Source organism: Rutilus rutilus (genome assembly GCF_951802725.1).
Source record: "Rutilus rutilus genome assembly, chromosome: 5".
NCBI lineage: Eukaryota > Metazoa > Chordata > Actinopteri > Cypriniformes > Leuciscidae > Rutilus > Rutilus rutilus.
In genome coordinates, this window is record NC_140213.1 from 25,268,043 (window position 1) to 25,290,302 (window position 22,260).

The 22,260-nt window shown below is 36.9% G+C and overlaps 1 protein-coding gene across 2 annotated transcripts; it reads right to left on the minus strand.

The window, feature by feature from the left end:
• Positions 1-4,212: 4,212 nt before the first annotated feature.
• LOC311290423 (uncharacterized protein) lies at positions 4,213-19,212 on the minus strand. 2 transcript variants are annotated; one of them, XM_084408881.1, is made up of 7 exons: positions 18,801-19,212; positions 17,899-18,006; positions 13,320-13,404; positions 13,029-13,147; positions 10,325-10,406; positions 10,107-10,181; positions 4,213-4,893 (listed from the first exon to the last, which is right to left on the minus strand). In XM_084408881.1, exons 2-7 carry the CDS (start codon positions 17,902-17,904, stop codon positions 4,781-4,783), a joined length of 480 nt encoding a protein of 159 aa, XP_084265007.1. In that variant the 5' UTR covers positions 17,905-18,006; positions 18,801-19,212; the 3' UTR covers positions 4,213-4,780. The 2 variants fall into 2 exon arrangements, with proteins under 2 accessions (XP_084265007.1, XP_084265008.1); XM_084408882.1 differs by having other exon boundaries at positions 13,281-13,404.
• Between the last annotated feature and the right edge of the window lie 3,048 nt (positions 19,213-22,260).

Here is a 22,260-nt window from a genome sequence, read left to right on the forward strand (position 1 = left end):
CAGCGGGACTAAAAACACCCTTTTCTCCTTTCGCCAGTGACGCACGGGAACCATAGAAACGGTGTTTGGGTGCAGGCGAGCGGGTTGTACAACGCGCTCGTTGGCTGCAAAATGCACATCTGCAGTCGCCTTTCAGGGAACTGACAGAGCGAAGCATTGGCGGCATAAAATATCTGCCGTTAGACCGGGATTCGAACACCGGTCTCTCGTGCGAAAAACCTAAGATTCCGCCACTGAACCACAGGGGGGAACACAAAGGCTTATAGATGCACGAGCATATAAGAGAGCGTCAACATGTTTTCTTCGGCGTTTTCTTGCAAGCGTGCGTGTTTATAACAGGCTCGTTTGCTGCAATATTGATATTTCCAGTCGCCTAATCAGGGAACTGAGTTCTCTTTTCGCCGGTGAGTGACGCGTGAATGGGGCGCAAGGGCAGGGTAGCTTTCTTGTAACGTAAAGAAAAACTAACCCCGACCGTCCGCTTCCAGCCTCCCTTGTGAACGGCGCAGTTTGCGCGGCTCGAACAGAGGGAGAGAGAAAGCTAGCTCCGTGACCGTCCGCTCCTGACATCCCCTGTGAACGGCGCGGTTTGCGCGGCTCGAACAGAGGGAGAGCAGGTATCATCCCCCAAGCAGGCAAGGCAAGCGGGCGAACCGGCGAGCTTTGCGGGTTGGTTGGGGGGGGGGGGGGGGGCAGAGGAGCAGTCTCGGAGAAGGATGCCAGGTGAGTCCTCAGAGTCACCATAGGCAGTAACTGGCTCGCAGTGAGGGCAGTCGCCGTCAGCGAGTGCGAGAGCTGCGTGATCCTCAGGAAAGGGGCGTCTTGAAAAAGCACACACACATACACAAAACACAGTAGCAGAGAAAGGATATAACGCCGGATAGCGCAGCAGGAAGGCGACTGAAGGCGGCGCGGCCAGCGGCTTCAGAGTGTCGACTCGTCCCGCTGAAAGGCTTCTTCAGACGGCGCGGCTTCTCTCCGGATCCAGCGATGCGAGAGCTTCGCTGAAGAGATGAAAAATCAGTGAGCTAGCCTCTCGAAGCTATATTTATAGCCCTAGGCCACGCCCATTCTGGCGGGACGTGACGTATTGGGTGCGAAGCGCCCCCATTGGAGCTGACGTCACGAAAGGGCCTTATCGATAGGCTGCTGCAGTTACCGCAGGGCAGCCAATAGGCGCGCGAGCCGTCTCGCCTGTGTCTGCATGCTGCCGCAACGCGTTTTACATTATTTCAAAATTAAGGATAATTTTTGGCTTCAGTATCTCGCGGAAAAGAGATTTTCCCCTAGCGTAAGACTTACGCAGTACGAGAGAACCTCTCGTAAGAGAACTCTGTTGTGCAGCTCTGTTCTCCACATTTTTATTGTTGGACGGTAGTCGTGATTGTTTTTATTTCCCTGCCCCGACTGTTGCATGGATTATTGTCTGCTCGTGTTGAAGCTGAAGTTCGGTTGACTGACGGTCCTGCTGATAATCCGTTGGCTGCTGGTATCTTCGTCTTTCCTCTGCTGCGCCGTGATTGCTGCCGTTCTCTGCTGCGCTGGGATTGCTGCCGTTCTCATCTGCACTGAACTGCTGCCGCCTCTGCTGTGCTACAGATCGCTGTTGTTCTCCGCTGTGCTGCCCGGAGCTCTGCTTCGTCTGTCTTGGGCTGGTGGTGTTGTGGAGCACTGTCTAACAATACTGGGAATTTGATTCGTCTGTTCCCAGTTTATTGGTGAGTGACGCCCTGTGTTAAGTTGTGTGCCTTGCCTCGTCTGAAGTTAACCCTCTGGGGACCAAAAACGCGCCCGCGCGTTTTGCTCGTTTTTTTTTTTTAGCAATGAAAATAAACACTAAATGCTCTGTTAATTTTGATCTTTCATTTTCGTGTAATACATCAATCGATCCTGTTCAGTTTCTATTTTTTTTCTGTATACTCACAATAAAAATAAAGTGTTTTGCTTTTTGACAAATAAAGAAAAATTAAGATGATGCGATTTCTGCCTTCTCTCTGTCAGTAAACTCCCGTTTGAAACGCGTTCGAAAATGATCTATAACTCCGCGAAAATTCAGTCAAACAGGCAAACAGACCCACGGGCATAAAGCTTGAGATCGCATCTTTTAACCCTCTGGGGACCAAGCTGTTTTTGGGGCCCTTGAGATGTTCTGACATGCTCTGACATTTGTGCTTTTTTCAGTTATTTATAAACATGTTAATGGCAAAGGTGTAAATTCACTCTATATAGCACAAACAGGCCTACCATAATATGCGAGCAACATGTATGTAGATGTTTGTATTTTTAAGAGAATAATGTTTATGCGTGGTTATTTAAAAAAATAAAAATGAAAGTTGCTGAAATAAGACCACAAAACTCATACAAAATATGTGCCCACAAGACTTTTGACTAATGGATGTTTTCTCTTCGAGTTCTAGCTTCAAAATTATGTGAAAATAGTCTTGCTTTATCGTTCACAAAAAAAAAATACATTGATTTAAATGGTGTAAAACAGGTTTTGCTTGGAAAGCCAATATGCGAGGGGGAGGAGTAGTTTACACCTTAGATTACCCAGTCCCACCCACTCTGCATAATGACTCTGCATAATTAGCCATTCATTCAGGTGTGACACTGACTGAGCCACAATGCAAGGACAAAATAGCCTATATATTTAGAAGAAGACTTATATTGACCATTTAAGATTTTGCTTACATCTATCTTGTAAATATGTTTTGCTATTTTATTAAAAAGGTTACAATTACAACAATAATTACAATTTCAGCAATATTTCTGCAAAAAAAGTACTCTTTCTTTGTAAAAAAAAAAAAAAAGATTATAGGCCTACATTTTATCATATGTATTCATTAGTTTGAATATAGCCAACATTGGAACATCTTAGTCTATGACTTTATTTTTGACAAAATAGTATTTTATATATATGAGCAGAAAAGCTTATTTGATGTGACAGTATATTCTACAGTAAAAACTGTACCCAAATCTAGTCAACAAAATATTGTCTTTCATACTTCGCCTGACTGTAACGTTGTTTTTATGAAATATTAGGGCATAGCCTATAAATGTTATTTTGCAGTTTAATACGTTGCTTATTCAAATACATTTTATTTCAACATATTTCAGTCGATTTTTACTCATCTCAGTAGGCTCTAGCAAAGCAGTTTATTCACACACAGACGCGCGATTCATATTTAGGCTAAACAGTCTTTACAAATATGTACCCTTCATTCATCTCACAGAAACGCGATTCATATTTAGGCTAAACAGTCTTTACAAATATGTACCCTTCATTCATCTCACAGAAACGCGATTCATATTTAGGCTAAACAGTCTTTACAAATATGTACCCTTCATTCATCTCACAGAAACGCGATTCATATTTAGGCTAAACAGTCTTTACAAATATGTACCCTTCTTTCATCTCACAGAAACGCGATTCATATTTAGGGTAAACAGTCTTTACAAATATGTACCCTTCATTCATCTCACAGAAACGCGATTCATATTTAGGCTAAACAGTCTTTACAAATATGTACCCTTCATTCATCTCACAGAAACGCGATTCATATTATAGAAACGCGATTCATCTTTTTGTTTACATAGGCCTACACTAACGTTATTCCATAACGTTATTCCACATTAACACTTGAGAAAGGATAACTTAGCCTACCTCACCCCATACAGAAGACACATATATTGAAATATATTAATAATAAATATATTTTCATATATTTAAATGTCTTAAATCTAAATAGATTAAAATATATGTTATATTTATATGTAAATATATTTTGAAATATATATTAAAAATATATTTAAATATTTGATTTTGGCCCCTTTTTAATATTTTTCACATATATTAAATATGTGTAAATATATTTTGATTGGAAATATTTACATATATTTCTTTATTTTATATGTAAATACATTTAGATATCAATCTATGTAAATATATTCATTTGCAAAATATGTACATATATTAATTTCTAATATATGTTAACATATTAGATTTCTTTATATGTAAATATATTTTAATTGGAAATATTTACATATATTAATTTCCGTTATATGTAAATATATTAATTTGCAAAATATGTACATATATTAATTTCTAATATATGTTAACATATTAGATTTCTTTATATGTAAATATATTTTAATTGGAAATATTTACATATATTAATTTCCTTTGTATGTAAATACATTTAGATGCTTATCTATGTAAATATATTAATTTGCAATATATGTGCATATATTAACGTCTAATATTTGTTAACATTAGATTTCTGTATACTGTATGTAAATCTATTCTGAAACATACTCAAATATTCAGTGCTCCTTTTAGTATACTTCATATATATGTAAATAAACCTAAACATGTTTTCATATAATATATTCACATTTACTCCCACTTGATGCAAATAGTCTCCATATATGTAAATATTTACATTGCATTCAGGAACACACTACTACACAAAATTATGTTTTTATTGATGCTGACAAACAGGGTAAAGTAAGTACATATAATATTAACTGCACTTAAAACATCAATCATGAATTGATTCAAACATGAATCAAGCTAAATAAAGCCTGTGGTAAACAACTTGAGGATACTTTGAGTTATGTTCTACAACCTAAATTGCACACAACTATACTGAAAACACGAATTTAGTTGAAGTTATGTTAACTTTTGAAATCATAAGTTTTTAATAAGTATCTAGATGTTTGGGTGTGAATGTGTGCAGTGTACGTTGTAGAACAAAACATTTATAATAAAAAAAAGTTATTATAAAACTGTTTCTTTCTTCTTGTTTTGGAACCTCAGTTCTGCCAACTTGGAATTAATGGCCTGGCCCAACTGTCCAACAGTTGCCTTTTCGTGACGTTTTATGACAGCATCTGCAAAACAATACAAGATGTCAGTGGTTATGGTTAAAGGGTTAGTTTACCTACAAATGCAAATTCTGTCATTATTTAGTCATCCTCATGTCAATCCAAATCTGTAAGACATTCCGTTTACACAAATCAAGATCTTTTTAAAGAAATCTGAGAGCTATCTCTCCCTCCATTGACATTCTACGCAACTACCACTTTCAAGCACCAGAAAGTTAGTAAAGACAAGTCGAGTATTTTGTTTGTGAAAAAAAAAAAAAAATGATTACCACTTTATTTACAAAATATTCATCTCCACTAGAGCAGCAAGGGCAGACGTTGTGTGAACGTGCGTTTGTTATGAGGTTGAAGGATGAACCCAATAGCAGACAGTTTGCAGGACACACTAGGTTTATTATATACAAATAAAAGGGAAAACAAAACCCACGAGGGGGCAAAACAAGACTAGACAGGACAACGTGTGACTAAACTGGACTATGACTTTGACAATTAACTAGACAATAAACAAACAGCAAATACAAGATCAGAACTACACTAGACAATCCACTTGACAGGAATACTCACAGAGTGATCACACAATGTTTGACAATGTTTGACAAAGTTTGACATTGAATGACAATGAACCGACACAAGACAGCAGACATGAGGGGATTAAATAGGGAACAAATAATGAGGGCAACAGGTGATAATGGGGAAACAATAATGACTAAACAAGGATAACAAGGAGAGCGGGGCTAGATGATGAGACAACACAAGCACATGGCCCAGAAAAAGGAAATGTGTGTCCACATAAAACATGGGTCTGTCATGATCCTGCCTCAAGAATTAAAGAACCTCAAGGACTAGATGGCAGGATCATGACAGCGTTGGAGATTATATGTAAATAAAGTGCCAAATTATGTTTTTTTCACAAAGCACTGATGTCTTTACTACCTTTTTGGGGCTTGAAGGTGAGTAATTAATGACAGAACAGGGTTTCAGCAGGTATCTTCAAATTAAATCTTATGCTTTTTAATGCCATTTTTTTAATTTTTGACCAAATCAAGCTCAAATGGAGTTACAAGTTTTTCCACCAGTCAGAGATATGTGTTTTGTTGGTCATCAGAAATGGTTTAAACATGATGCGAGTTCTGCCATCTCTGTCAGTGAAGTCCATTCTAAAACGTGTCTGAAAATAAACTGTACTCAGCGAATATTAGCCACACTTTCATGAGAGATGTCTTTATAAAGCTTGGAATGTCTACTTTTAAATTAAGTAATTCATATCAAAAACAAATATTCTCATTTTATGTAATCCGTTTGAAACCATGGAGATGTACAGTTTTTTCGTTCTCCTTTCATCTCTAATGAGCTGAGGCCGCCATACCCCAGGTGCTATTCACATGGTAAATAGTTTAGGTGATCTATATGCATCACACATGCCCCTGATCAATGATACAAAAACACGAAGTTCCTTCATCAGATTCACTGATAGTTCATCGCGTTTTGAGTATGGCACGCTACTCCGGTAAAGAGGCCCTTCAGAGGATTCTGGACAGCGAGGAAGAATTCAACTTTTCCTCAGAGCAAGATTGAAACTCAAGATGACGAACAGTTGTATTTTGAAGAGAGTTGATCCTGCCAAGGATACGGAGTAAGTTGTTTGGTGTTATATAATTCTTCTTCTGATAATATAGTTCTCGTATAAATTTCAGACTATATTGTGCCTAGTTTTGGCTAGCTTTTGACATCTTATGGGAAATATTGCCTAACAGTGTCCCTTACTTTCTTGTAAGCTATGCTCAGGTGTAAACATTTGTAATGTGATAAGTTACTAAACATATTAATATACACAATATATTTAGCTCAGTTTTGTTTAGCTTCTGACACTGATTATCATGTTAAAATACTGCCTTATGCCTAATTTAGCTTTGCGGATATCTATGTAAATATAACCTATGTGATTTGGTCCAAATATATTTTAGCTTCAGTTAAAATGTGATACTGTTTAAATACTAGACAATATATTTTTATGTATAAAATGTTAGATTTTGGTTAGCCTATGGCCCAGCTTATCATGCTAAAATACTGCCTTATGCACAGAAGTTTGTGAATACAGGTGTACATGTTTGAAATGCTCTAAATGCGTGCGGTCTATAGCCTATGTCCCATCAACTGATACTCGCGGTGACGCGGTCTATGGCCCATCAATAGTTATTTCTCTGTCCTATGGCCCATCAACAGATATATACATACATTATGCATCCATAACCATTAATCAGTTTATTTTGGACAATGCGTGTTGTGTTTTTTTTTTTTTTTTTGGAATGTGGCTGCATCAAGCTCTCCTTCTCCAGCACCTCGCAGAGGGGAACGCAGGTGTCGTTCAGTTCTCAGTGTGATCAAGAATCATACTGAGTAAACAGACGTTATATTTTACTGATGAAATGCAATTGTTTACATCGTCATAATACAAAAGTACATGTTCTTGTATGAAATTACAACAACTGTTGTCTTTTTTAATCCATGGCCATTAGTGATTGATAATGATAATAATACCTACAGTTTATTTGATGTGTTTTTGATGTGTATGTGTTATGAGCATGCTCAAGTGTTTTGTTTTTTGTTTGTTTTTACAGATGTGACAATGAACATTTCCAAGCACCTGTTCCGAAGAAAACAAAGATAAACAAGCAACAGGCAGTTGACATGGTTCCACAAACTCTGAGATTCATGCCCGCACAGACCGCAACTGAGTTGTCAACTCTGTGCCAAAACACCAATGCTCAGTTAATTAAAATTAAGTTTAAAATAGCCTAACTGTTTGACTATTTGAATATAGTGTAACATTTTTAAATTTACTTATTTCCTGTGATCAAAGCTGAATTTGCATCATTACTTCAGTCTTGAGTGTCACATGATCCTTCAGTAATCATTAGTGCAGCACAATTAATCATATCGCAATCGCGATGTCAAGGCTATGTGATTATGCACAAAATGCTGAGATTATGGAATAAATACATTTGGGCTGTCAATGTTAACACGTTAAATATTGATAAAATAATTAACGCATCAACACAGCATCCGTTCATTTTTGTCATCCTTTGGCTAGTGTTACTTTATATCAGGGGTTCCCAAACTTTTCCATGACAAGGCCCCCCAAATACCAAGGCCAAGGCCACTAGGTTCTGGCCAAACCTATAAAACTATATAGTTTTACCCAAACTGAATAATTAAGACAAGTTTAAATGGGTACATTTTCTAGAAATATTTTTGAGTCTTCATTTTCTTTTCTGACATCAAACACTTCTGTTAAAACTTAACACACTAGACATGCAAATTATGTGCAGTTTAGGCAGTTTTTGTGTGAAATCACATTTATTTTGTCCATCAAAAGTGTGCTTTCATTTTAATTGAGCGTGAGCTGCACAGCAAAAATAGACTCAGCGCCGAAACCGCTTCACTGCTGCTCACACGACGCTCCTGCTCGCAGTGTAAATGCACTCATTGATTAACATGGATGCTGAAAAAATATGCACCGTTCACGCTTGCGGTGTGAAACGGCTGTAATTCACAAGGTTTCCTACATGTGTGTTCCGTGTGCACGTGTGATGCTGATGTTGCGCGATGTTAATCATGCGGCGCCACATTGCATTTCACCCCTTTCAATCCGATCGAAATTTCATTCGGATCGAGCTCAATCGGACCGATTAAGGTGTTTACATGAAGGTTTGAGCAGCATGAACCTGCTTAAGTTTTATCGATTAAATGAATTATCATCAATTAATCGATTAATCGTTAACATCCCTAGTAACAACTTACATTGTGAGAAAAGTTGTCTATTTTGAATAAATGCTGTTCTTTTTAACTTTTTATTCATTAATGAATCCTGAAAAAAGTATCACAGGTTATAAAAGAAAATATTAAGAAGCACAACCATTTCCAACATTGAAAAATACCAAAGTATTTAGTAGAGTATCAAATCAGGATATTAGAATGATTTCTGAAGGATGTGACACTAAAGACTGGAGTAATGATGCTGAAAATTCAGCTTTGATCACAGGAATAAATTATATTTGAAAGTATATTAAAATATAAAATAACTAAATATACAGTACCAGTCAAAAGTTTGGAAACATGACTATTTTTAATGTTTTTGAAAGAAGTCTCTTATGCTCATCAAGCCTGCAGTTAAAAAACAGTAATATTATGAAATATTATTACAATTTAAAATAATGGTTCTCTTTTTTAATATACTTTAAAATGTAATTTATTTTTGTGATGCAAAGCTGAATTGTCATCAGCAAGTACTCCAGTCTTTGGTGTCTTATGATCCTTCAGAAATCATTCTAATATGATGATTTGATACTCAGTTATTATCAATGATGGAAACAGTTGTGCTGTTTAATATATTTTTTTGGAATACTTTTTTCAGGATTCATTGAGTAAAACGTTAACAGCATTAATTCATAAAAACAGCATTTATTCAAAATAAAAACATTTCTAACAATATAAATCGTTACCATCACCTTTTATCAATTTAACGCATCCTTGTTGAATTAAAGTACTAATTTCTTTAAAAAATAGTTATTGTTCCCATACTTTTGAACGGTAGTGTATATTGTTACAAAAGATTTCTATTCTAAATAAATACAGTTCTTTTTAACTTTTTACTCATCAAATAATCCTGAAAAAAGTATCTCAGGTTATAAAAAAAATATTAAGCAGCACAACTGTTTCCAACATTGATCATAAATCAGCATATTAGAATGATTTCTGAAGGATCATAAGACACCAAAGACTGGAGTACTTGCTGATGAAAATTCAGCTTTGCATCACAAAAATAAATTACATTTTATTAAAAAAGAGAACAATTATTTTAAATTGTAATAATATTTAATAATATTACTGTTGATGTATATTACTGTACTTGATGAGCATAAGAGACTTCTTTCAAAAACATTAAAAATAGTCATGTTTCCAAACTTTTGACTGGTACTGTAAATATAACCTATTACATTTTTCCCCCCGTTTTTAACCCCCGGTCGGAATGCAAAAAAATTCTCGGGGGAGGACAAAATATTTGCGAAAGAAAGCAAAAACCATGTAATTTTTCACTAATTTTTCCCGTCAAAATGTCTCTTTCAGGGCTGTTTATGACAGGCTCAAATACAGGAGGTTTCTATATTTGCAGTCTATGGTTCAGTCATACATTTAAACAGACCAATTAATAAACTTACTCATAATTGCCTTGACCTTCCCTGGATCCAGGCGATCTCTTGCCTCTTCACCGCATGCGGTCTTGGATTTTCCACCTAAATACCGGAAACAGTGATACTTGTAGGAAGAAACATTTAAAGTATAATGGTATATTACTATTAGTACTTGTAAATGTACCTCTAAGGTTGCTTCGGAGAAGAGTCTCCATGTCAAAAACACTATAGAGGAGACACCTTACCATAGAAGTGGACGTATTGGCATGATGCTGCCCTCCATGCACTTCTGGACACAAACACTTCTGATCCAGGATAGATTTCAACCTAAGGATACAACAACAAAAATGACCAGATAATGTTTTATTTTATCTTTGTTATTAAAAATAAGAAGTAGTGATGGGCATTTTTCAAAAATATTGCATTCGAATATTCAGGCTCATAAAAATCAAATGGTGTTTGGTGTCATAACCTTATTTTTTTTATAATACAATAAAGATGCACAATTCTGGATAAATTGAGAATCACAATTTTTTTTTATGAAAATTATTAAATCGAACCAAAAATTGAAATCTTGCTAATCGGAATCAAATTGAATCTGGACATCTGTATCGATCCCCAGCACTAGTGTGTGTCTGTATATTGTAAAAACACTCACTGGGGTTAGGCTTATTCTTAAAGGAGTGATCACCTACAATCTTCACTTTTCCACGAGAATCAATGCATGTTATGATTGCCTAACGATTATACACTGGCCGGGAAGCCGATATTTAAAAGTGAAGCGTTTGTTTACCTCAGGTTTTGTAAAATAGCCCACGTGCACGCGCACTCAAATACGAGATTTTGGCCGTTTCTCAATATGCGTTCTTGTCTGTACTTGCGTTCTTGTGGACTTGTGAAACGTCATCAGTCGCTGCCCAAGTACCGTCCCAATACACAAGTTTGCATTTTGGCAAGAACGGTTAAAAATCCCGGAAGTGTTCTTGACACGCCCATTTTACCGAGGATGCATTGGTTGGTAACTTGTGTGAACTTGACGGCAGAAATATCCCAGCATTCATTTCGGCATTCGAGGAACGAGAGGTCAATACAGCAAGTCGTTTTTCTACAATTTCATCGCTAAATTCACTTCTGAGAACATTTGATGCGAGAAATCAACTGTGTAGATTTCAAATATTGGCATTTTTCGAAAATGCGCTCAAACGTTTTCGGAAGTGAGAATCTTCAGCGTAGGTAGCTTTATTGTTATGAATATACATTACATAGTGTTGTAAAGTAATCCCTTGAGCTGAGAGGTAGGCTTGGGCGATAAAGCCTGGCTGTTACCGTCAATAATTCTCGTTATGTTTGGGCACTGCAGACACTGTGCGGGGGTGTTATTGCGCAATACCAGCAAGAACACATCGTCTCAAACTGTCAGCGGCGTTCTGTGTGCTCGTCACCTTGTGAGTTCATTCTTCCAAGAACAACTAGCAAGAGCGTTCTCCCCAAGAACACAAGTCCGTTCTTTGCATTCTTGGTTTTGAGAAACACCCTTTGATTTCTTCTCTGTCTTGACGTCACGACGGGGGAGGATATGCCATATATGGACAGCGCAGCAGGAAGCTCGCCCTTACCCTCTCCCCTCTCCCCCTCATATTCAGTCGCGAAAGATGCAGAAACGAAGTGCACACGTGAGTTGCTCTGTGGTTGACTGCCAGAATCAACATGTAAATGTGTTTTCTCTACCAAGAACGGACCTAGCTATCAGGGACCAGTGGATTAAATAAATTTTTACTGACGCGGTTCCTTCAACCCTTCCCACTGGCTTATCGTTACGTGTTTGTGCTAAACATTGTACGCCGAAATCCTTCACAAATTTGGGGCAATATCAGGCGAAGTTGGCATCGAAGCTCGGGAAAAGCGCCATTCCAACAAAATTGCCTGCAATTGAAACGGTGAGACTGTGTTTTTATTGCTCTACTGTGTGTAACAAACAGCATCTAGGTGGGTTTTCGCCTGGAAGGCTTTATAGAAATCTGGCATCCTACTGAACGAAGTTAAACTGAGAGAGCGTGGCGTTCACAGACACCAGAATGAACGAGTTCACAGTAACGTTCATCAGGCAGTAATGCGGTACGTTCAGTTCACTTTCGCCCAAAATATGAACGAGTTGATGAACTATCGTTCAATGAACGCGTTCAGGCACAACACTGGCGGGAGTATTAGCTTCGAGGTATGGGGAATGGCTGCTAACGTACTTTGCAAAAAACAAATGACTGAGATCATCATGAATTCGGTTATTGTTTATTTATTGCCTAACGCTTATATATGAGGCGCCGTCTAGTTTGTGTGTGTGTGTGTGTGCTCACGTCTTATATTTGTGTGTGTGTGCTGTGCTCGTGTCTCATATGAGTAACTTTATGTGCGTGAGGGTTCATATACATGTATGTGTGACTACTTATTATATATGCAAGCGTGTTTCATATATGTGTGCGTGAATGAAGTTTGATTTAAGCCCTAAACGGAGCCTCATACTTATACACTGGCCGGGAAGCCGGTCGCATTCATTCACAACTTGCGCCATGATGTCAGTTTGTAATGATATGCTAAATCGTTACATGCGGTGTCAACCCCCCTCCTTCCTGCAACCAATCAACGCGCCCCTCATTTGCATTATTATAACGACAGCCAAAATATCGCATCAGATCTCGCGAGACCATAATGCCTACAGAAATAAGGGTCTGAGGAGCTCTGTGTTTATTTTTTTTCCACTTTTCTTTTTTAGAAGGGCCTGAAAGACTATAATACAGCAGGTATCCAAGGTAATACTAGGGTATGACTCCTTTAAAAAACTTGAAAAGTATTAGAACAGTTAGAATAATCAAAAACAAGGAAGTTATTTTTTGGTCAAAGAAAACTACATATCAAAAGAAAGAATTTAAGTGATTTGGTGTCTGAGAAACTTACACTAGTGTTGGCTGCATTGTCTGATGGTACTGGGTACTGTCCAGGTGCTGTTATCATGTTTTTAAGCTCCGCAATAGACTGTTGAATAACACGAAGTGACTCTTCCATGTTTCCCATTTCTTAAATGCAAAATCTCAACAAGATACTTCACATTGAGGGTACGAAGGAATTTGCAAAAGAAATATAAAATATTCCTAAAATGTTAGATCTTAAGAGACGTAAATAATAAGGCACATATTGTGCAGATCTTACTCTCTACAACAAATTCTCAAAGGTCTGATATGTCCTCACGTATGTCCTTGTATGGTTGTGGCAAGTCTTTTTTCTGGATCTTCTCCATAAGTGCTCTCTGCTGTGAGACTTTCATTGTCTTCATCTTGGTGTAAACAATAAATAAATGTCTGAATAACATGCACCTCACAAAGAAAAAATAAATAAAATGAAATGGCCTCTGCACGGACAATAAGGAAATATGAAAATAATAAGAGAGTCATAAAAGTTCTAGTTAATAATAATAATGCATCAATGTTTTTGCAAAAAATATCAACCATTTTTAATATTAGAGTAATAGTTTAAGGAGAACACCGGTCAATTTTAACATTGAGCTCATTTTTTTGTACATTTGGAGTGCTGTCAATACAGAGAACAACGACACAAATCGGTGTTGCCTACACCGAGTTATTCTATTTTTAAAATTTGCACCCTGTTGACTTCAATGGGGCAAGTTTTAAACCTGCTTTTAGCCTCTTAACATCCTTGATGTGTCATTACAAGTGCACAGAAAATGTGAGTGATTCCTTCAGAGCAGGGTTCCAGACTGCGACCAAAATGGTCGCATATGCGACCATTTTTTGAGAATGTGCGAGTTAAAATTGTATGTGGTCGCATTTGTGCGAGTGCATGGTCATGTACAACTCAGTTAAATTCACGCATGAATTTTCCTGCATTGAACTTGTTTTAGCGCCCGCCAAAATAAATTTTTGTCCCGCCAAAGACTTATTTGATCGGTGAGTAATGTAGATGAACTAACGTTACATGTTTTCATGTTTAACTGAACGAGCAGAGAGAGAGACCCGGTTGCGCGCGCACACACTCTCTTCGGAGCAGGCGAAAGTGTAAACAAGACTTCACCGTCTACAAACTAAGCGCTGTCTTGCTCTCTCTCCCTCGCACATTTTAATCAAAATAAATCGACACGGTGGTAAAATCAGAATCAGAATCAGAATCAGAAAGAGCTTTATTGCCAAGTGTGCTTGCACCCACAAGGAATTTTTCTTGGTACTGAAGCTTCCAGTGCACATATACAAATACAAATACAAATACAACAAGAACATAGTAATACAAATTCTAAGAATGAAAATATATAAAAAATAAATAAAAATAGTATAAAAGTAAAAAAGTAGGGTCACAGTTGGGTTTAGTCTGAATAAACATTTACAGATTATGAACATATTTACAGTATTTTGAGTAGTATGAGTAATATAAATATCACCTGAATTAGAGAATATTACACTAGACAGTGGGAGTCTAGCGCATGTTACAGATTATAAACATATTTACAGTATTTTGAGTAGTATGAATAATATAGATATAAATATCACCTGAGTTTATTGCACTAGACAGTGGGAGTATTGCACTTACAGGCATATGCTTTGGGGGGCATGTTAAGTGTTCAGAAGGGAAATGGCCTGTGGAAAGAAACTGTTCCTGTGCCAGGAAGTTCTTGTGGCCAGTGATCTGTGTCGCCGTCCTGACGGTAACAGTTCAAACAGGGGGTGTCCAGGGTGAGTGGAGTCTGTGATGATTTTACCTGCTCTCTTCCTCACTCTGGAAGAGTACAGGTCCTGGAGGGTTGGCAGGGGGGCACCAATAATCCTCTCTGCAGTCCGGACTGTCCGTTGTAGTCTCCTGATGTCTGATTTGGTAGCTGAACCAAACCAGACAGTGATGGAAGTGCTTAAGACAGACTCAATGACGGCTGAGTAGAACTGGATCAGCAGCTCCTGTGGCAGATTGAACTTCGACCGGTTCAATCGGCTTCCGACCTTCGAAAGGTCGGAAGACCAAAGTTTCATGTGGAGCATTCGGAGATTTTTTTTTTCCTGAATTACCGCTGGGTGAATTGTGCTAAATAAGTTGCCTTGTCTTCTCTGAAAAGCATTCCGGACATTCAGCTGACATAAAACAACACTTTAATTAAACGAAAAAAACTATCCAATGATGAAATGTTTTCTGTGTTGACACAAATCTTGGATGTCCATGTCCTAACTGCTGGGATAATCACACAACGCGCATGACATGTCCAATTCGCGAACTAACGACTCATTTGAACCGATTCATTTTAATGAATGGTTAAAACAACTGATCTTTCCAACACTGAACTCAGGAGACGTCTGAATCAATGTATAACTAATCAGTAACACTTTACAATAAGGTTCTATTGATTGCATAAATTACATAAAAAGTACAGTTTGCTTACTCAAGCTTAAGCTTTAAAATAAATAAAACCACTTGTTTTTTTGAAAAGCATATGACAACATTTTTCCTCATAGTGCTATCAAGAATCGATAAGAGAATCGTTAAAGAATCGGATCGATAATCAGAATTGTCAGTGGCATTGATATTGATAAAATCCCCATCCCTATGTAAAGACAGTAAATTTATAATCAAACTTTAAAGAACATACATGTTTTTTAATAGTTTTTTTGAGAGTTAAAAGATTAAAACATTTTGCTAACATGAGGTCTTGTGTCACTGTCAAGTCTTTTTACATCAGTGCAAAACTAGGGTATGCAGATTAAGACCACTATTCATCAGCATGCATTGATTAATCCCATGGCATGTAGCAAAAAAACAAACAAAAAAGAAGGTGCGACCAAATCATATGCAGGTGCGACCAACTGAGAAAGTTGGTGGCAGCAGTGCAACCAGTGGAAAAGTTAGTCTGGAGCCCTGCTTCAGAGTGAAAACGGGTGAATCTGACTGCAGTAGATGTGAAAGATATGGATAAAAATCATACCTGCAAACTCCACACACTAAAAAAGGTGACAGTGTCGGGGGGGCAGGGGTGCAGACTAACTTTATTTTTTTTATACATGCCATGGGATTAATCAATGCATGCTGATGAATGATGTATAATAATAATAATTAATCTGCATACCCTAGTTTTGCACTGATGTAACAAGACTGACAGTGACACACAATAAGAGCATGTTAGCAAAATGTTTTAATCTTTTAAATCTTAAAAAAAACTATTAAAAAACATGCATGTTCTTTAATGTTTAATTATAATTTTACTGTCTTCACATAGGGATGGGATTTGATAACATTTTATCAATAATAATAATGCCACTGACGATTCTGATTATCGATCCGATTCTTTTTTCTCTCTTTTTTCTCGATTCTTGATAGCACTGTGTGGAAAAATGTTTTACTTTTTTTTTTTTAAAAGTGGTTTTATTTATTTTAAAGTTTAAGCTTGAGTTAGCAAACTGTACTTTTTATGTAATTTATGTAATAAATAGAACCTTATTATAAAGTGTTACTGATTAGTTATACACCGATTCAGACGTCTCCTGAGTTCACTGTTGGAAAGATCAGTTGTTTTAACCATTCATTAAAATTAATCGGTTCAAAGGAGTCATTAGTTCGCGAATTGGACGTGTCGTGCGCGTTGTGTGATTTCCGCCTAAATGAATTATAAATAAACAAACAACTAGTAGGCTATTTGCAGTATATTAAATCATTTTTGACAATTATTTTGCACTGAAATGAGTCTGACACTCGAGTCTGTCAGCTCTGACAGCGCTGCATCACGTGCACCTGCGCAATATCATAGCTTATGATTTCCGAAAATAGTACTATGTTGTCAACTAGTGATATCACCACAAGAACTGTTGAGGAATATGCAACATAATTTAGACAATTATTTTTGTCATATAGTTATAATAATAAGTTATAACTGTCAGACACTATCATTTCACATGCATGCCCTCGCAGGCTCGCACCGAGCGAGGCTGAACATGACCTCAGCTTCGCAGCTGAGACACGAATAGACTATTAACTTAAAGGGGGGGGGGGGGGGGGGGGGGGGGGGGGGATCTTACTTCCGGGTTGGTACAAGTTTCGGCTGATTTTTTTCGATCATGGATCTAATGACGTAGACCAGAGAGGAACTCCTTATATGAGCATTTCTCCCGGAAAAGCTCGCCCGCGCACACGTCGACCAGAGGAGAGCGAGACCGCGCACATCAACAGGAAATCATCGGCAGCGCTGCATAGGATTTGTTCAAGAATGTCTCTTCAAAGTGTGTTTTTGGATGTGAGGGAAAGCTTACCGTGTTTAGCTTCCCAAAGAACCCAGCGTTAGGAACAGTGGATGGAGTTTGTTTTTCCGGGGCAAAAATGGAGATGTGCAAGACTGTTTGTTCCCTGCATTTCGACAATGATTGTTTTATAAACAAAGCCCAGATCGATGGATTTGCAGATCGTCTAATGCTTAAGGATCGAGCAGTCGCAATGATAAAGGTTCGCGGTCGCAGGTGGTGAGTAAAACTGCTTCAAATGTCTCTGTGTGTTGTTAGCAATCATATACTGTCTATGTTAGCAATCGACGCGTTAGCAGCACAGCTTTAACACGGCCCGCCTCCAGACGCTCGCTTTTTTCCGGAAAGACTCGGTACAGCCTATCTTTCTTTTATAAATATAATAAAACTAAAGACTTTTTGGAGATATGAAGGATGCAATACTACTCTATAGTAGTGTTGTCAAAAATATCGATATTTCGATAAATATCGATACTGAAATATCTGAACGGTAGTTAAAGTAGTTAGTTCACCCAAAAACGAAAATTATGTCATTATTTACTCACCCTCATGTCGTTCCAATCCAAGACGTTCGTTTAATCTTTTTGATGAAATCTGAGATCTTTTTATCACTCCACTGACAGTCTACACAACTTGCACAATGACATGCATTTCTGAAGAAAAGCAGAAAGACACAATCATTTTTAAATACTGTGAGTGCATCTGTTTCACCCATTATCTTCTGTTGGATTAGCCTACATTTTTAAATCTTCTGTTTTTAGTTGTTACCAGAGCATTTTCCTGAAAATAGCAATCACACAATAAGAAGTATTTAAAAAAAAAAAAAAAAATGTCTGCACATTAATGTCAATTAACTATTGAACATAATTGATTGTATTTTTTATGTATATCCAGTAGTGTCTGATATTCCAAAGAAATTTAACGGTAAAACTTTACAATAAGGTTCGTTAGTTAACTACATTAGTTAACATGAACTAATAAAGAACTGCACCTATACAGCATTTATTAATCTTTAATTTCAACATTTACTAATGTTTTATTAAAACCTTGTAAACATTAGCCTAGTTAATGCACTGTGAACTAACATGAACTAACAATGAACAGCTGTATTTTTATTAACCTTAAAGTTACAAACTTACAAATACTGTAACAAATGTATTGCTCATAGTTAGTTCTTGTTATAAAGTGATACCAATTTAGGCTAACATAAAACAAAGATGAGTACAATTATCATTATCATTAATAAACTGAATTTTGTGTAAGTTACAGTGATAAAAACATAGGCCTAATGCTGCAAACAGAACACAAAACAGTGTAAAACTAACACATAAGCGCGTTTCCTCTTGCTCACACCGGTTTGAATAACATATAACGTTACTTAAAGTCTTTTTACATATCTCTAAAATTAAAATAAACAGATTTGAGGGCATTAGCACGTTATACTCACCGCTAAACTGAATGAGTTGACAAGGCCAACCTCGCTTATTGAACTTCTTTTCTTCCAGAAAACGCCTCTCTTCCGTTCCACTTGTGAATGACCACGGGTTGTATTTCTGTCATGTCTTTGTGTTTTAATTGTGATAGTCCACAAATATGAACGTATATGAATGATGTCGTCAGTGAATAATCAACCAAACCGTATTTTATGGAGCAGACACTACGGGAAAATACGCTGACTGACCCGTAACCCGTAATGAGCATCAGCTGATCTCGAGACTCGTTGTGAGGACAACGACCGCGCGAAGGAAGAAGATCTGGTCACGTGCGGGCAATTTATGCGGGCTGTGAAAAAGTTCGTCTTACAAAACAGCATAACTGCAGTACAAACGGTAGACCTATGAAGACTTCATATGCAAAAACCAAAAAGTCCATCTGAAGGTTTTTTATTTAATTAAATATTTTTTTTATAAAGCTCCTTTATTAGTTTCAATAATTTCACTTTAATGACAACTAAAATGACCTCATTGCCATTAAAGTGAAATTACTAAACCTAAACATAGGAGCCTGATTAAAAAAAAAAGTCAGATGAGGTTTTTGCATTTAAAGTCTTCACATGCATATCAGTGCATCAGTGTTATTGTTTCAATCTGGTTTCGTACTGCAGTTATACTTCACTATAATGAAGTTGTACTTTTTGTACTGCAGTTTTACTGCTGTTGAACTTCAATGTACTGCAGTTATATTGTATCTATACTTCGTTATACTGCAGTGCAAATCTACAGATGCACTTCATTGTACTGCAATTATTTTTTGTAAGGGGTTTTTCATTGTTGTGTACAAGAGTTAAAAACTATAAATACTGTTCGTTTTCTCACACAAACCGCTCGTTTCGTGTCTTAGGCCATCAATGTGTACTTACGATGGGGAATTGTTTCATTTAGACGATGGGGAATTTTTTAATTTGGACTTTGTGCATGCTCTTTGAGACAGTGACCATATACCTGTGAACAAAACAATGAACCAATGAGAACAAGACACATGAACAGGGGAGTACATGGCAGGTTCACAAGAAATGACAAACCAGGGAAGCACATGACAAGAAACTGAAACATAACCCAACACCATCTGTGACAATGTGACACTATTCATGCCTCATGTATTTTCATATGACATGAGGCATGAAATATATTGTCACATACATGTACACATATTTATACATGCAACATGTAGATCAACTGTTATGCTTGAATTTTTATGCATGTTGAAAATATATTTTCAAAATACATTTCAATATATTTAACAGTGTCTCACATATATGTGAATATATTACATTTCTGTATGGGACTCCTCAGCGGGATCTGCTCCTCATATCAGCACGGAAAATTTTCTCCATAAGGTAGGCTATATTATGCCTCTTTGTTTACAGTTGATGTGGGCGTTTCACAGACTGAAATGGTTCTCAGAATTTGCGTTTTAATAGCACGCGCTCTCCGGGGCGTGGTCAAATTACTGTGAATCATCTCGTAATGAGCTCGACTGGAGTCGCTCTCTTTTTATACAGATTACAGAAGCTGATAATATTTGTTTTTTATATAAATTACTTCATTTAAAAGCTGCGATCTCAAGCTTTATGCCCGTGGGTCTGTTTCCCTGTTTGACTGAATTTTCGCGGAGTTATAGATCATTTTCGAACGCGTTTCAAATGGGAGTTTACTGACAGAGAGAAGGCAGAAATAGCATCATGTTAGTTTTTCTTTATTTGTCAAAAAGCAAAACACTTTATTTTTATTGTGAGTATACAGAAAAAAAATAGAAACTGAACAGGATCGATTGATGTATTACACGAAAATGAAAGATCAAAATTAACAGAGCATTTTGTGTTTATTTTTCATTGCTAAAAAAAAAACGAGCAAAACGCGCGGGCGCGTTTTTGGTCCCCAGAGGGTTAACCCTCTGGGGACCAAGGTGTTTTTGGAGCCCTTGAGATGTTCTGACATGCCTTGAAATTTGTGCTTTTTTCAGTTATTTATAAACATGTTAATGGCAAAGGTGTAAAATCACTCTATATAGCACAAACAGGGCTACCAAAATATGCGGGCAACGTGTATGTAGATGTTTGTATTTTTAAGAGAATAATGTTTATGCGTGGTTATTGGAAAAAATAAAAATGAAAGTGGCTGAATTAAGACCACAAAACACATATTAAATATGTGTCCACAAGACTTTTGTCTAATTGATGTTGTACCTTTGAGTACTGGCTTCAAAATTATGTGAAAATAGTCTTGCTTTATCGTTCACAAAAAAAAATACATTGATTTAAATGGTGTAAAACAGGTTTTGCTTGGAAAGCCAATATGCGAGGGGGGCGTGAAGGAGTAGTTTACACCTGGGTTGTCCCACCCACTCTGCATAATGACTCTGCATAATTAGCCATTCATTCAGGTGTGACACTGACTGAGCCACAATGCAAGGACAATGTATTTAGAAGAATACTTATATTGACCATTTAAGATTTCGCTTACATCTATCTTGTAAATATGTTTAGCTATTTTATTAAAAATGTTACAATTACAACAATAATTACAATTTCAACAATATTTCAAGTGTAGCCTACTCTTTCTTTGTAAAAAAAAAAAAGAAAGAAAAAAAAGATTATAGGCCTACATTTTATCATATGTATTCATTAGTTTGAATATAGCCAACATTGGAACATCTAACATCTTAGTCTATGACTTTATTTTTGACAAAAATAGTGTGACTAACGCCTGACTAATGTTGTTTTATTGAAATATCAGGGCATATAAATGTTAATTTACGTTGCTTATACAAATACATTTTATTTCAACATATTCCAGTCGATTTTTACTCATCTCAGTAGGCTATGGCAAAGCAGTTTATTCTTTCACACACAGACACGCGATTCATATTTAGGCTAAACACTCTTTACAAATATGTACCCTTCATTCATCTCACAGAAACGCGAGTCATATTATAGAAATGCGATTCATCTTTTTGCGGTTTATAGGCCTACACTAACGTTATTTATTCCACACTTGAGAAAAGAAAACAGCCTACCTCACTCCTCAGCGCGATCTGCTGCTCATATCAGGAGATATTTCTCCTCATCAGCACTGTGGAAACTTTTCTCCATAAAGGCTATAATGTCTCACTCGCGACACGCTTTGTTTACAGCTGATGTGGGGGCGTTTCACAGACTGAAATGGTTCTCAGAATTTGCATTTGAATAGCGTGCGCTCTCCGGGGAGTGGTCAAATTACTGTGAATCATCTTGTAATGAGGTCGACTGGAGTCGCTCTCTTTGTATACAGATTACAGAAACTAAGAATATTTGTTTTTTATATAAATGACTTCAATTAAGATCTGTCTCACCTAAATTGAAGAGTTCCAGTCTGTCTACTGTAGTCATACCACTCTCATAACTATATTCACGAATTGCAGTGATCTAA

Bases quoted from the DNA above. Each gene is read 5' to 3' on its own strand.
- LOC311290423 (XM_084408881.1), bottom strand. The intron at 13,148-13,319 runs GTGAGGACATAT...TTTGCATTTAAG, and splicing joins ACAACCATACAAGGACATAC to AAATGGGAAACATGGAAGAG. The intron at 4,894-10,106 runs GTAAGTTTATTA...ATTGTTTTGCAG, and splicing joins GAAGGTCAAGGCAATTATGA to ATGCTGTCATAAAACGTCAC.